Source organism: Stylophora pistillata, chromosome 10, assembly GCF_964205215.1.
Source record: "Stylophora pistillata chromosome 10, jaStyPist1.2, whole genome shotgun sequence".
Taxonomy (NCBI): domain Eukaryota; kingdom Metazoa; phylum Cnidaria; class Anthozoa; order Scleractinia; family Pocilloporidae; genus Stylophora; species Stylophora pistillata.
In genome coordinates this window covers 25,126,460-25,143,252 of record NC_142528.1, presented here as the reverse complement: position 1 = coordinate 25,143,252, position 16,793 = coordinate 25,126,460, and the positions used below count along the sequence as shown (strand labels likewise).

Below are 16,793 nucleotides of genomic sequence, written 5' to 3'. Positions count from 1 at the left end.
TTTCATTACTGAGAGTTGAAACTTACATTAGGACTCGACACAGACTTTCAGCGGGTGATTTCCTCTCTTTATCATTTGTCTCATTCCATTGATTGCACGCAATCGCCCGAAATATGCTCAAAAGTTATTTTTACTAAGATAACTCGGTTAGTGGGGAGACATAACCTTGTTTCGCACGAAAGGAGTGCTATTTTTTCTGGTTTTTTTTTGTGCAGTACAGATCTGATTTCTCTCTAGAAATATCTTTTCAGAAATAACCTGACAAAAAAGCTATCTTTGTAGTCTTATCTCAATCCCTACCCTCGACGACCACGCGATCCTTTTGCCCTCAAAAGAACCAACAAAGATGAAACTTCCTCAGTATTTAAAAACGCGGAATCATAACATTTTCTGAACCCTGTGCAACGTTTAAAACCACTGTATTGGTGCATTTTTCCAAGGCTATTTAAAGGATTGTAAAAGAAAAAAGAAATACATCTTCCGTCTTTTCCCAGAAAGGGTCATGTGTCAAAGGCCCCCCAAGAACAACATGCGAATTACACTGACTTCTGACTTCCCTGTGGTTAGTTAGAGCATGCATGTAGCTATTTCTAGAAATCGTGAATTTAAAGGGAACAGATTACATAGAAAAGCAATTAGGAGAACACAGTTAACAGCTTGACCAGCTCTAAAGGAAAGAAAAGAAAACGAAGGTCAAATCGGAAACTGACAAGGATCCAGATAGTACACGCCTAATTACTAGCCCGGCAGATGTTTCTGTCATTGCGATTTGTTTCAGCTGCTGTGAATGCTTCTTTGCGCACGATAGATGCATTATTGCATGCAACTTTTCACTTATCACACTTAGGAAATTCTGATTGCATACACTTGTTTTTCTATTATCACAACATTTGCCTCAGCAAGTCGATGGTTTTGAGTGCTACAGTGACGGATGAAGAAATAAGAATTTAGCCTAAAAGGACGGCTTCAACCCAGTCAAGCCAGTAGATCATGAATGGGTTCACTCCGCTCTCGCTGATTGCTAAATGAGTGTAGAGAAAACTTTGGGATGTTTCCTATTCCCTTTCTATTGGTGAAATCTCCGACGAATGTCTCGCAAAGATGGAATATGGGAACAACGCACGTTTTAAAGCAGAAACTTTGAACTCGTGGCGGACTTCGTTTTTGCCTTTCGTTATTTTGTAAAGCTAACCTTTGAGGTTTGATGAGATGCAGGAATAAGTTCCCCGACAAAAAAAGACACAGTGTACTTTCCTAATAGAGCAATTTCTGCTGCCGTACACGGGAGTTTCAAAACATGAAGGATCACAAATTATATGCTGTACAAACGGGATACTTTCCAGACGGGGGCGTATTTCCAGTTGCTTCGAGGTCAAAGACTTTCACTGATTACAAGATAAACAGACATAATGTTACCTATAATTAAAAAATAAACAGGATTTTCCAACGCTTGGGGCCTAAAAATGAAAAAAACATCCGTAACAAATTTCCGCTATTCAACACTATTTCGGTGCAGCATTTCCGATTAACTGCAAAGAACTCATTACATCTGATGACGCTGCAAGTTATTCAATTAGAACTTCGCTAGAAACTTCTACAACAAAATGCCGGCTACAAGGAAAATGGGCAACTTGGTTGTGGAAGATAACCCAAGATTGACATAACCTTTACATTACAAAGGCCGGCAACAAAAAAACAGTCCTGACCTACCAAAGATAAACAAACTAATCTCAAAAATTCCATTAGAAAACTTTTCAATTTAATAGGGACGCATCTTGAACATGTACAATTACTAGAAATCTCGATATCACTGGGCAGTGTTTCTTGTGAAAACAACGGTGCGATATGGCGGGGTCATTTGGAACTTGTAATAATCTTCTCCGTTTTCAACACAGAAGTTCATTTTTTGTTTATTCCTGCCTTGCGAGTGTCTGTCAGTTCTGGTAACATTGTACGTCGCAACAAAATGAATCAAAAATTTGTGCTGAAACGCGGAATACTCTAGGACGTCTAAACTGCTCTCGGAACCAAACTTGGGTGTTGGTTGCCAAAGTCCAAACTCTGTAAAAGTCTAGGCGATCAAGAGGCAACGAAAAAAAAAAAAAAAAAAAAAACAGAAAAAAAAAAAAACAAACAAAGAGCACGAGTTTAAAATTTAAGCTCCTTTTAAAAATAAGACAGTTATTTAATTTAATGGCAATTTTAGGGATCATAAAGAAAGCGTTAAAGAGAGGTGTGAAATAACAACACTTGTGACCTAATTGCAGATGATTTCATTGAAATTGGACACGAGTACTATTCTCCCTTCCCCCTAATATTGATGTCTATGACTGAAAAATGAGGAAAAGAAAAATTATGATAATACTAATTGCACCAGCACACTTGAAGCAAACCGTGTTAGTTTTGATACGAGCTGGTAATACGTTCTTCTTAGCCGCTAAATTTGTAAAAGGTTCCAAAGTAAACAGATTACATATACATGCAATCCCACCAATTTCGGTCAACAAGGCGCTCAGTAATATCAAATATTTCGAAGAGGTGATGATTAGCGAGCCATCCTATGAACACACATTTTTTGCTTTCTTAAACTAGTAGCTGACTGGTGAACGCCATTACGTGGCAGTCCAAAGTCTGTGACTAAGAAACTGGGAAACTAAAAGAATGTTAACACTGCAAGGAAGCAATAAGAGAAGATTAAAACGTGTCTCAACTTTCCCAAGGCAGGAAGGAAAACATTCTAGTGGTTTACCATTCCTTGACGCTAAAATGACTTAGAAAAACGAACAATCTGGAAAATAAAACAATCTCCAAAACACTGAAAAACGAATCAAAGCAATGCTTAGGAGTAGGAGACTTGCGGCGAGGGTTTATTAGAAGACAACTGATTCCGTCCTTGCGCATACATTTTGGTGTATAACTCCACTCGCACCCGCCTTCCTTTACCACGACAATTTCTCACAGATAAACAGTTACAAGAGTCCCCTGAATACAGGTTTCACTATATTGGTTTTTTGGCATCTTATCTTCTCTCACCTATCGCCTATCGAGGTAAAAGAGCGCTGTTTAGAAACACGTTTACGTCTGTCGTTTGACCTTTTAGCCCCCGAGAGTAGCAGCATCTAATTTCTCATTACAATGTCACGCTTGAGTCAAACATTACGGTCGTGAAAATAGAAGAAATGATACCTAATTAAAGAAGCTCTTGATTGATAAACAAATTCTCCCTGTCAGCACCTTAGGAAATGTATAGAAAACAGTATGGAGAATATGCATACTGATCTTAGGGTGTAAAGCCGGTTAAGAGTGAGAACATTAAGGGCTGTCATGAGCCTTTCCGCCACCAGGGTTGGCCCGCATATGCGAACATGAAACAGGAGTTAGAGACTGTCATCAGTCCACTTCGAATTCAAGTAAAATAGAATCGGCTATCCAAACACAACACTTCTTTGCTTGTTTTTCGCTCTTTCTATCATTTTTTTAAAGGACGCATTTGCTCAAAAATTTCAAGTGGACACTTGACATATTGGGAACCAAGAGAAATCTCGCCGGAGACTCCTGTATTGGGTAGCTTGTGCAAAATGTCGCGCTGAAGGACTTTATTCTAAATGGCGATTTGATTTTTCTGCATGACAAAGATTCATGCAATAACATCTTTCACTTTTCCATTGACCCGGTACACGCCGCTGCTAGAGAAACAGTGTAAAAAAACCAGAGACAGAGCAGAGAACAAATCATCCCTGACATCAAAGCTTCTTGTAAGAGCGCCAAGACCAGGGCGACGCGTTTATTGATAAACATTCCTCTATTCTTTACAAAGAGCCAATGGCGCCATGAACAATCAGTTCCGTTAAAAATAATAAGTCTCTACCAATGGCTCCGGCTGCATCAATTGTAACACTGCACAGCAACACACAATTATTCAAAGGGGCCGGTCAACACAAAGTTAAATCAGTTCATCCAAACTGGGCATTGCAGAAACATCACCAATGGCTGACAGCGATGGTTTGCCAGAGAATACACGTTTCGCCACCTGTGATCGAGGATAAAGGCAAAGTATAAGCAAAGGTAACGTCTTCACAAGGCCAAAGGAAGACATTTTCAAGACTGAGGAGCTTCTCCCGTTTTCAAATATTATGACAACCTTCGATATAACAAAAAGGAACGATCAACTCACTCTCACTTCACCACACCGCCTTCCCACTCCCCACAACCATTGAAAAAGGCGAGAAAATACCACTTGGAAACCTATGAAATGAGGGGGGAGGGGATGTCGAAATGATTCATTTACTTTGCATAAATTGGTGACGGTGTGGCCCCTCTCTTGACATGAGTTAGCGCATAGCGCACAGTACTTCAGCAAAACCTTGTTTGTTAGCTTTCCTAAAATTTGCAGGATTGCATCAACTCTACTGATCGAGGAAAGGAGAAAGAAGGGGATAAAGAGAATGAGAATTAAATGGAAAGAAGGTAGTGCTTAAGAGGGAGAAAGGTGTCTTACTCAGGAACACGACTTAACGACGCTATACCACTAAATCCACCCTCGCCATCAAAGCGCTGTGCTTCCTCAACAAAACGCCTTCGGTTTTCAATTTCCAATTAAAAATGTTACAAATTGTTGACTTAAACTCAACGAATCCCCAGAAATAGCCCTTATTATTCTCGCAGGTGAACTTTTCCTACCGTTAGAATATCCGTCTTTGTGATGGAGTCAACAGCAGCGGCAACTTCTTGAGGTGTCCTGTAACTTCCTTTTGTCGATATCTAATAAAACAAAGGAAAAAAAAAAAGAATTATCTTATTGTGAAGACACAGCATGTGTACTTGGTTTATTACTTTAACTCTCTAACTCCTACGATCTGATTGTAAATTCTCCCCTCTAGATGCTGCACATTTCCTTGTATATTAATTAGGAGAATTTGGCGTTAGATCAAGATAACTTCTACCTGATAAGTTTGAGTATTCTCACTACCTGTTTTCTGAAAAATGTATGGATATGCCGGTCGTATTCAAATGTTAGCATCAAGGTCCAAAATCACAATGTATAAAGTTAAAAACGATCTGTGCCCGAATAATATTAAGAACTTGTTTGACATTAATAATAATAGATTTTATTAGCCCAGAGTAAGCACAACACGTTATGGTAAGCACTCTCTTAGGTACTTAGGTCCAGTAATCTGGTCTAAGTTAGATGGAAAAACAAGAACACTAAGAACGCTACAAGAATTTAAAACTGCTTTACATACATTAGATATACAAAGTTGAATCTCTTCGGACAATTGCAAGAACTGTATTTTATGTAAATCTTAATATTTTATATTATCAGTATTGTATTTCTAATCTTTTAGGTAATTTTAATTACACAGGGTAGGGTAGTGCATATATATAGGGTCAACTATACGGGGCAGGATTGCATATATTATGCGTTTTATATACATTAGATTAGTTTAGTTTAGGTGTCCTTATTTAGTGGGAAACTGCTATTGATTTGACACATTAATAAAGTTTATTATTATTATTATTATTATTATTATTATTATTATTATTATTATTATTATTATTAATCATTTGAAATATGGCCAAAGTTATCCGGTTGGGTAAAAATTCGCCGGCCACATTTTCCAGCCACTTTCACATTTTTTTACTTTGCACCAGTTTCACTGGATTCCCTGTGACACTTATCATTCACTTGGTTGGGCGTTAAATTTGGCTTTCAGAAACTCGGTAAAAACCGTTCTTACGAACGATTCGTTTTCAATATACGGTTTCCGAGAGTCAGAGAATCTTTCAGTTCAGGCAGCGCTGGCGCCTTTCCCTAACCACAACCTTGCAAACCGATCAGGAGAATTTCAACTCCACATGGATGTGATACTGGTTTTTTTTCACCCTCTGGAATGTAAAATTGCTCACCTCGAACCCATTAACTAATGCACTCCCCGTAACTGAGTTGAAACAGGCATCACCTACAGGATCTTGAGTCCCACTAAACAACCGAAGGACAAAGCATTCTTCTGGGGTCTTAAGAGTAAAACAAGGATCCAGCTGAGTCCTGCAAAATGCTATTTCCCTACGCATGGCATAAAACTCACCTGTGCGCCAATGTCTTCGAACAGCGTCTCCTGACTTTCGCCGTTCATTAAAATATGTGCTTTCATCTGATTCCTATGGCAATGTCAACACGAATACGAACATAAAACTGGTCTCACTGATTGCACACAAGCGAGACTATGAAACTTAATCATGGACCCGGAGGGGAGTAGTCACAGGTAGGTCCTGAGAGGGGAGCCCAGGGGGACTATGACCGCCCTCTTTGTCAAAAAAAGAGTGGAAAATCGAAAACACAAAACGAAACAAAACAACACAAAACAAAACAAACAAAGTAAGAAACTGATGTAGCCCACTCAGAGGAAAATCCTGTTCATATCCTTTAAACAGGTCAGGATTGACGAGCTGCACAGCAAAAGCTTAGCAGAAAATTATCAATAACCGGATTAGAAGTCAAAATTGGAGTTGGGTTAGGCACATCCTCAGAAAACCAAACAAAAGTATCTACAAGCATGTACTGGGGTGGAACCTACAAACAGGTGGAACCCACAGGAGTCAAGATTGTCCCTGGAACAGCTGCAGAAGAACTGGGGAAAACGAGGCAGGCAAGGCAGGCTACCCCTGGATCCATATGTAGCTGAGAAGATAACCTTGAACAGAGAAATATGGCAGACAGTTTTCCTTGGACCAATTCGCCACTGGGAGTGGAGAGAATAGCTATAGTAAGTCACCCCCATATCATTTTTAACATGACTCACTTTGCTCTGGCAACTTCTTGATCAGAGATCTCTCCCTTGGCTGCTTTGGAAAACTGGCCAATGACTGATTTCATAACCTGTAGGTTAAAAAAAAAAAAAAAAAAAAAGAATTAAAATTAACCCAAAATAATTTTAGTTGGAAAACAAAAAATCAAACTATATAAACCTTTTCTAATTAGCCAAGAAACCAACTAATTTGTACCTGGGATACATCTGAAGGTTCTGCAACCACATAAAATCCAAAAAGTCCACTGTCAGAGTAGCTGGCATTGAAAGCTGATGCCTGATTGAAATAAAAGGTATGTATAGACCATTTTGAAATCTTGACTATTTTGAAACCTTATTTGTAGTGCTGTATTTTAAGCCTACAATGGCAAAAATTTAAAAAAAAATGCCCGATTCCCAAAGAGTTCCACTATTTCCGGAAAACCTTTCCCAAGAGTCATGTTTTAAAATATGATTAACATTCATGTCCAGCCACAGGCTCAATAAACCTTCCTCACAAAGTCACGATCCTTGAGACACAACAAACCCCCCACTCTGTAAAAAATTTTATTACATGACTCGGGCAGTCAGAGGGCCAATGACTAAAATCAACCAATCAAAATGCTCAATTGCCGGTCAATATTCTCTCAGTATTGGACCGGGCACTGTCCCGAATGATCCCGAATGATACTTCACTTGTGTCCCTTTGAACTTCAGTCATATAATAAATCTCTTATTAACCAAGCTTGCTGAGGACTGTACTGGAAGAATATCAGCCCTCGGGCCAATATTCTCCCAGTACGGCCCTCGCGCTTAGTTAATAAGATATATGCATTCTGTGTGACAAAAACATTAAAGTTTAGATGCAGGCTTGATTATCATTCAATGGGAAAATGATCTCCACTCCACCCTGAAGAGGAGGAGGAGGATCAAAGACAAAAGACTCCTTCCTAAGAGACATGAATCAGGTTTTTTTTTACAAATAAATATCATTTGTTGCACAGAAAAAGAAACTAAAATGTGAACTTACAGCTACTGCTCCACTTGTGGATTCAGTTGCAGCCATAAGAAGCCTGGAAGTGGACAATGACCATTTCCGTTACCAAGTAAAGGTGCACTGTATCAAGTGCTAATGGCTGGGTTACATAGCTTTCATTTACAATACAAGCCATGCAGACTTGTCAAACTTTGTAATTGGGTGAGAAGGATTGCTAAATTGTTATTATGATTGGACAAACTTGCACTTTTCATTCTTCACGTCTCTCTCATGAGCATCATAAACAGTCTATACAATTTAAAATTATGTTTCAGTCTATACAATTTTCAAATTATTCAGAAATCGCTGCATTCCTCAAATAGCTGGGAAGACTGGGAAGAGCATCAGATCCTCTGAAATCTCGCTGTTTGTTTGATACTACAATGATTGCACGATTTTTTATCTTGTTGGCTTCTGCAGCTTCTATGGTTTAAATGACAGAAAGTTCTATCCCTTATCATGAATTGAGAGTTATGCCATACCGGTTTGATATTGAGTTGCTTCCCCACTTGATGTAAGGTGTTGCCCCAAGGACTTTCTGCAAACATAACAAATGTGAAGTCATCACACGTAAGACAGCTACTCACTAAAAAGCTTGTGTATGGTTTTACAAAAATCCATTGACAAATTACAGCCATTTTCCAGCCATTCAGACAGCTATGACTGAAAGAGACTGACAGTAATACCAATGTGTGACACCAAAATTAGATTTACAAGTCCAAAATTAAGACGAGTGAGCCCTCACCTGATAGACTGATAATGTAAGAAGATCCTTGCTTCCTAAGCTGAAAAATTCAGTAAAGTTCTAGATGAGTTATGAATTCCATAAAGAGGACATAACATGGTGACACATGTCAGCTTACTATGAATGTACTGTTTCAGAAAACTCAATTCTCCCCTTGTGTAATCAACTAGCTTTCTTTAAGCAATACTATTCATAGTTGAATTTTTTCGTCAGAACTGTCTATGTAAAGGTAACCTGGTTGAGAGGGTATAAGGCAAAACAAAGAGAAATAAACTTTGCACTAACCTGGCTCCTTCTGTTGCTAGCACAGCATGGACAAGTGGTCCACCACTGAAGTGAACAACTTCTCCTGTTTAAGGGATAGGGGAAAAGATAAGGAGTCAGTCTTCACTGATTATGGCATCTCAACTCTTGGAATCTGATTGGCAGTGCCCTCTTACAGTTGCAAGACAGTTCCATGTAAGTTAGCCTTAAGAAATAATTAAGTCAAGGAAACACACCCTTCAGCTGATAATTTGAATATATCAACAAAGTTGAAATGGTAAATAGGCCACCGTTACGGTTATAGAAGCTGACATTTCGAGCATTAGCCCTTTGTCGGAGCAAATAGACAAATATTCGGAGCAAATAGATGAATATTCGCTCCGATGAAGGGCTAACGCTCGAAACGTCAGCTTTTTATAACCGTAACGGTGGCCAATTTACCATTTCAACTTTGTTGATATATTCAAATTATTTCGTTACCCTCACCAACGCAGCGCCAAACAGTTTCTTTAGAAACTATCAGCCTTTCTTCAGCTGATAGGTTTGTCTATCCTCATCACCTATTACTAGATGATGTAAGGAAGGTGTAAAAGTTTAAGTTAGAACTTGGCAGCACTGTACAACACTCGTATCCTTTAGAACACATCCCTAACTTACCTCCATGATACTTTGCAGCTTCTTTGGTAGCTGGTTCACCTTTGGGAAGGAAAGAAAGAGTTGACTTGGCCCAGTCAACCAACTGACTGTGATCAACCCCTGTGGAATGAAACAAATTTCACTTATGAACAATATTATCTTGACTATCTTCTGCTGAGAACTTTGCAATATTTTTACTCTCTTATTATGTTTGATTGGAGGTTTGTTTGGAATACTTAGAGGTTTAAATTAAAATTTGTAATGAAATGCTTATCACAAATTTCATAAAATCATTTTTTGATGACTTTATACCAGGAGAATGTAAAAATAAACTTGAGTCATGTTTTTCCATAATTTTCCTTCTGAAAGTACAATTTTCAATTCAAATTTCTAAATAGCTCTAACCACACCACAAAACAAAAAGCAAACCCTTGACATTTCAAAGATACAAAAAACAACATCCTGATAAACAGTGACTTGTTGGGCCTTCTTTTCAGACATGATTGTGTAAATCTGCCTGTGTACCATAATGTCTTTGATCATAGCTGATAATCCCTAATTCAAACTTACCCACTCCAACAAGAGTCATGCGCTGCCCCACATAACACTGCTCAGTATACTCTTTTAGCTGAATGGTAATGAATAAAAGTTTCCAATAAAACCTTCATATTACAAAAATTTAATTCAGGTGATCACAGGAGCAGGATTTTCTTTTATCATTTCCTTCTTCATTTCTTCTACATTGAAAGAATCATAATGTGGCAATACTGAACATTGTGCCTTAACATCTTAATTACCTCTCATAGGGTGATTACGGAAAAATTTGACCTAGTCCTCAACCAATTTTATTTAAAATCTCAACAGCACTTGAGCGGGAAAATCTAAAGTAAATTATGAGCACTGAGTTGAGTACGATCTACATTTAACTCTGGTCTTCAACAATAATAATTATTATCACATCAAAGGAGAATAATTCTCGCAATGTTATGAATACTTTCAAATCGTTCTCACCAATTCAGAAGAAAATTTTCCAGTTCTGTGTGGCAAGCAATACAGTGAATTTCCCAATGTTTTCCTGAAGTGGAAAAGACACACACAAAGCAATCCCAAATTAATAACAAAATCCAAACTCAGTTCACTCTTAACGTAGCATAGTGTGCACATTAGGCATCAGGGCTGAGCCAACCAGAACCAGCCACTGGTCTACCATAGATAGCTGGCCATTTTGACCCCATTTTACTACAAATGCTGATGAAGAGTTATCTAATTGTTGAAATGCCATCCAAGAAATTTGTATTGAGTAAAATTGAAGGCAAAATTTACCTGTAAGAAGTTTATATGTGCATGTATAAGTTGATTCCGCATTCAGAATTTACTTGAAGATTTGTGCATGCGACATTTTAAATGAAAAGTTCTCAGTCTTTCCTACAATCTAATTTGAATATATCAACAAAGTTGACATGGTAAATTGGCCACCGTTACGATTATAAAAGCTGACGTTTCTCGTGTTAGTCCTTCGCTCCAACTAAGGGCTAATGCTCGAAACGTCAGCTTTTATAATCGTAATGGTGGCCAATTTACCATTTCAACTTAGTTGATATATTCAAATTATTTCGTTACCCCCACCGATGCAGCCCCAAACAGTTTCTTTAGAAACTATCAGCCTTTTTCCTACAATCTGATGGAAAAAAATGAAGACTACAATATTCTGGCCTCCTACTGTTTCTTATCTTTCTTCTACTTTCAAACTTATTGGCAATCCTACTTTGGAGTTTTGAATATTCTTTGGCTGCTATTTAGAATATTCCCCAGTTACATGACAATAATTGCCTGCTACAACATTTCTCAACAGAAACCCTAGATATAAACTCAAATCATTACAGCAACTGTGCCTAAGAAGCACAAGCACACCTGAATGCAACTCTGTGAAGCTCCTCCACAACATCTAAACACACAAAGAAAACCAACGTAGACTTAAAATATTTAATAAAGTAATTAACAAATGGTAAACACCACAGCGTACACTATTGAGTTACAGATGCACGCAGGAGGTTGCTAAGGACAAAAGAAGCATAAGAGTTGCTCTCGGCTATCGCCTCGGGCGACTCTAGCTTCTTGAGTGCTTAGCAAACCTCCCAAGTGCATCCATAACTCAATAGTGTACGCTGTGGTGTTTACCATTTGTTTTATAACATAACATTGATACATTGTAGCTAAAGAGTTCCCTTTTGTTTAACAAATCTTATGTGACCAGAAAAAACAAGCGCACATGGAAAAATAGTCTTTCCATTTGCTCACGTCAGCAGCGTACACCCATGGGCAAATGGGGGATGCTAAATTGACCAATCAGAGTGTGCGCTTTACTTTGGCTATGTTATAAGTACAGTTGAACCTTGCTTATCCAGACCTCAATTATCCAGATTTCTAGATTAATTGGACTTTTTCTCTGGCCCCGATGAATATTTTTTAGTCATGTTCAAGATCCATAGCCATATTCTTTTTAAAACTACAGCATTGAAAAGTGAAGTAAAGGCGATGTTCTTCTTTAAGACAAATTGACTTACCTCAACATTTTAGGCCAATGTAAAGACATTTTTCATTAAATTCCTAATTGTTAATACACACAAGCAGAGTTGTATTCACATAGGACAGTGAAGATGTAGATCATATCTTTTTCAAAATGATTTGTAAATGTTTTGTTTCAGGATTAAATGTCACTCTTTTAATTTAATCAGTTTTTGTTCCTCATTAATATTCATATTTTTGATTATCCAGACCCTCGATTATTCGTACCATTTTGTCTAGTCCCAACGAGTCCAGACAGGCCAGTGCAATTTGAATTCTTTGAAAAAATTACAAGTGCTCATTTCACCAAATTGCACAGGAAATCATGTTGTCACTTGTAGATAATTTACATGAAAAAAGCATCACAGAAAGTCAAGACAGATAAAATTTTGAAAGCGCTTGCACGTTTCTTGTAATTTGCAACCATGTTACAACTTTGCACCTGTGTTGCATAATTTTTTCATGTACTGTATATTATTACAGAAATAATAGACATATACATTATAGAAGGAAAGGATAAACTTTCAGTCTAAATTCACATCAAGCAGTAAGCACAATACCCAATGACCTAAAGGTAAAAATATACAATACACCGAGATCAAATTAAAGTAAGACAAATTTTGTTATTATTTAGAAATCTATACAGTGTACAATATTGAACATACTTATTGGTGGCTGGGCATTTTTCACTGCAAGATCTAATTTCAAACGATCAGTCACCTGGTCAACCTGCAACAAGAGGTAACTGAAACATTAAAACAACTTCCAAACCAAGAGAAGGTACAGTATATGTAACATCAATAGGAGAAAGTCAATTAATACTAATTCTCTAGGCAATAATTAAAAGAAATGCAACTTGACAAGAACAAATAGGCCCAATTGTATTAAAGGCAGATAACGTTATCCAAAGAATAAATTGCCATCCAACAGATGAGTGATGGCAAAAAGTATAGCGTTATCAGTTTAGTTTATTAGCTTTGCCAACAATACATACAACCTATAACATGACCAGATAAAATAAAATAGCAATAACAATAATGGGCAGGCAACCACAACAGCGATAGCCAATTACTGTGGTCCGAAAAGTACTAAAATGATAAAACGATCACATCAATAATTAATAATTAAGATCAACATAGAGTTGGTGTTGTTTTCAGGCTGCGACATGAATTGCATTTTGTACAAATAGTTTTATAAGTCCTATCCACCGGAGAGAGTTTTATCCAGTACATAGCATTATTACACGACTCGGGCAGTCAGAGGGCCAATAACTAGAATCAACCAATCAAAATGCTCTACTGCTGGTCCAATATTCTCTAAGTATTGGACCGGGCACTGTCCCGAATGATACTGCAATTGTGTCCCTTTGAACTTCAGTCGTATAATAAATCTCTTATTAACCAAGCTTGCTCGGGACCGTACTGGAAGAATATCGGCCCTCGGTCTTTTTTGTACGGACCTCGCCATGCTCGGTCCGCACTGTCAAGACCTCGGGCCAATATTCTCCCAGTACGGCCCTCGCGCTTGGTTAATAAGATACATTCATCCAACCTTCAATCAACCCAGGCCAGGTCTCTTTCACAGGCTTCTCATAATCAAAGAAAAAAAAAGCAAACTTCTCTAGAAAAATGGAAAGGTATACTGATGACAAGGTGTGAGTACCACCTGGTCTAGCAGTGCCTAATAGCTCCTGGCACTTTACCTTCGCTCTTGGGCAACTCAGGAATCTTTTAGTCTTTTCATAAAAAGCATATGTTGGGCAGCATGGATTTCAAAGTTTCAGAGCACTGGGCTCCCTTCAATTTTTCTTAAAGCACAGCCTTGCTTATACTACCACCACCCTGTCAAAATTTTTCCTAGTTATTTTTTTAGGTGCAATTTTCATGTCCAAGTGAGGAGTTACAGCCACCCTGTAGGTTTTAAGAACTACCTGCACTGTATAATCATGAACAGCTCCAACTCAATGTCGTATATGTGCAAGTTCAGTGCAGAAAACTCACCTCCCAGCCATAGAAGGTCGGTTTCTTCACAATGTTGGCCAGGTTGTCAACTACCAAGCCGCTATAAATTATTGACAAACTCAATGTACATTAGTTTGAAAATAATGATAAAGTTCTCAACAGATGGACAGTCAAACAGTCAAAGTTACCAGTGACAGGCCGATGTCAACCTTACTCTTTTGCCCAACCTCAGTTTGAATACAAAAACAGATAAACCAAAAGAGACAAATTAAAAGCAAGAACACCTTTCTTAACACCGTCATTTTCACACACTTATTATTAACAGTCATGAACAAATACCCATATAAACACTAATTCACTAATAAACACCAATTATTTAATCCATATTTAAATAATTAAGATAAGACTATGTTCCCTTACCTAAAAACCCTTTTATTTTTGCAAATCAGTACTTACATATTGCTACGAAGGCAGTCTGCTGAGTAAACGAGGTTCTCCCTGTTACAAGTGGCCCTGTAAGAATCATCAGAGTTGTCAGCGACATCAACAGTATGCCGCAAAATATACATACATGTAGATAGCCACACAAAATACACACACATTTGTAGGATACAGGGTAACTGAATAACCAGTTAAAGATGAAAAGTGTTAATCAGATGAAATCTGCATGCAATAGTTGAAAATGGAGCACAAATAAAAACAATAGGCTTAAATACATGAGAAATGATAACATACTCTAGAGTTGCTCCATTGTGTTCTAGCTCTCTTGTAATTCTAAATCCTGAATAGTCCACATTACCCTGGAGACAACACAAGTGAATTGTGAATATACATTGCAACTGATTAACAATAGATGAAATTTGTATAAATTAGATTTCTCAAAGCATTAACAATAGATGAAATTTGTATAAATTAGATTTCTCAAAGCACTAAATACATACCAAAAATGCAGCATTACGTAGAGCATGGGTAATACCCAGAGTGCTTGGTGTTTCATGACGACTGGCAGCATCAATAAATAAGCCTAGGCGACTCTTAGGTGAGTGGGTCTCCAGAGAAGCAACTTTCAGGCCATTTTCCAAAGTAGTAACCTGCAAATGTAAGCAGTATTTTAAAAATTCATCCCACAATACTAATGAGCTCTCGTGTAGATACAGCTGGAGTTCCACAGGTCATGGTCCCATAGTCATCCATTTTAAAATCCCCTACCCATTAAGCCTTTCACTACCAAGATCTCACTACAAATTCTCCTTACTGTCTGCCATACAATTCTTAAGATATTAGCTTGGAGAATTTGGTCCCTGATAAATTGAAAAGTGGTTTAGTGTGATCTGTACTCTTATCGCCTATAAAATTCATCAAAGTGGTCAAAATGATGAAGAATCATGAGGCACAGTCTGGTTGTTGATAAGAGCTGATAAGAGTACAGACCATAATAAAACCTGTACTTGTATCGACAACAATACTTGTCATCACAGTGGTCAAAATGTTGTGGACTCGTGAGGCACAGCCTTATAGTCGATAACATTTGATAAGAGTACAGACCACGCTAAACAACTGTTGATTTGTTTTCACCACAATATCCATGTCAAATAAAATGATCCTTTCAGTGTGTGACCATTGCGTGACTTGTTAATGCAGGCAATGTTGTCTGTACTGTTATCAATAATGGCAAATTGGCCAATCAGATTGCGATATTATTGCCCATTGTGGAAAAAATAATTTGTAAACCCTTATATATATTGTCTGTTTTCTAATCACTTGTATGCTTGATATAGTTTTAGTAATGTAAAGAGAAATTCTGTCTTGGTCACTCATAGAAGTTAATGGTTTAAAATAAACAGTAGTCCTGTCTGTAGTCCCACCCAAAAACAGTTAACTTATTTGCAAGAGTACATCATCAATGCATAAAAAAAAATAGAAAATTTCCAGGTGATTAAGGAAAACATCCATCTCGTAATTGCTTCCTTGATAGTTTATATTGGACCCACTGCAAGAACCAAGTTTCAAATGTAAAAAATCAAGGACTAAAAAAGCTTTTAATTGTTGACTAATGTACCAAAGAAGTAAGTAACACTAACAATGCAGCACCAGTTTATGATCTCTACTAAGATGGTAGGATAGTTTGAGTTTTACCGAAATCTCACATGTACATTCTATATTATCCACTGCTCTTTGGACTGCCACCATGTTCAACCAAGAACAGAAGATAGGTTAATTTCTTTGATTATTTCTAACTGATTCATATCAGCAATTGTAGTGAAATTCAATGTTCCACGAATCAAGCCTGATCCTCAGTGACCCTTTACTCAGTACCACCTCTCAGTTAAATGACAAATCCATCTTGTTTTATCATAACAAACCTGTACACTCTGGGGAGTTAGATCAGCACCTTCTCCAGCTCCTGCCTGCAAATCTTCCAACGGTTCATTAAGCGGAGAAGCTGCATAGGCGTATAACCTTTTCTATAGTAGATTAAATTTCAAATTTTTGAGCGACACACTTGTTAACAAAGGCAAACCAAGTTAATATCACGCCAGAAAATGTCGCCACATCTCGTACTCGTTTGCTGATTAAATACGCAGCAAAATAACTTTCAAAGATGGAAGTTACTTACAGAAGAAGCTGCACAACTTATTCCTTTTGAAATTGAAGGCAACCTTCGCGATAAAGGCAACATCTTCGCCTTTATTACTACTGTAACTGAAATCTTAGAAGAGACCGGGTCAGCAATAGACCATAATATTTTTAGTGGTCATCCGCTGGTTATCAAAAACGCGTTTTCGAAAATCATTTATTTG

At 37.7% G+C, this 16,793-nt stretch overlaps 1 protein-coding gene across 1 annotated transcript; it reads right to left on the bottom strand.

The window, feature by feature from the left end:
* Positions 1 to 3,720: 3,720 nt before the first annotated feature.
* Positions 3,721 to 16,767, bottom strand: LOC111340406 (cytochrome b-c1 complex subunit 2, mitochondrial). Its single transcript, XM_022947254.2, has 20 exons — positions 16,610 to 16,767; positions 16,356 to 16,457; positions 14,934 to 15,083; positions 14,728 to 14,792; positions 14,449 to 14,505; positions 14,032 to 14,092; positions 12,697 to 12,760; positions 11,378 to 11,411; positions 10,478 to 10,541; positions 10,037 to 10,094; positions 9,488 to 9,586; positions 8,852 to 8,915; positions 8,567 to 8,606; positions 8,304 to 8,359; positions 7,816 to 7,858; positions 7,003 to 7,083; positions 6,801 to 6,877; positions 6,087 to 6,159; positions 4,681 to 4,761; positions 3,721 to 4,030 (listed from the first exon to the last, which is right to left on the bottom strand). Exons 1-20 carry the CDS (start codon positions 16,670 to 16,672, stop codon positions 3,944 to 3,946), a joined length of 1,419 nt encoding a protein of 472 aa, XP_022802989.2. The 5' UTR covers positions 16,673 to 16,767; the 3' UTR covers positions 3,721 to 3,943.
* Positions 16,768 to 16,793: the final 26 nt, after the last annotated feature.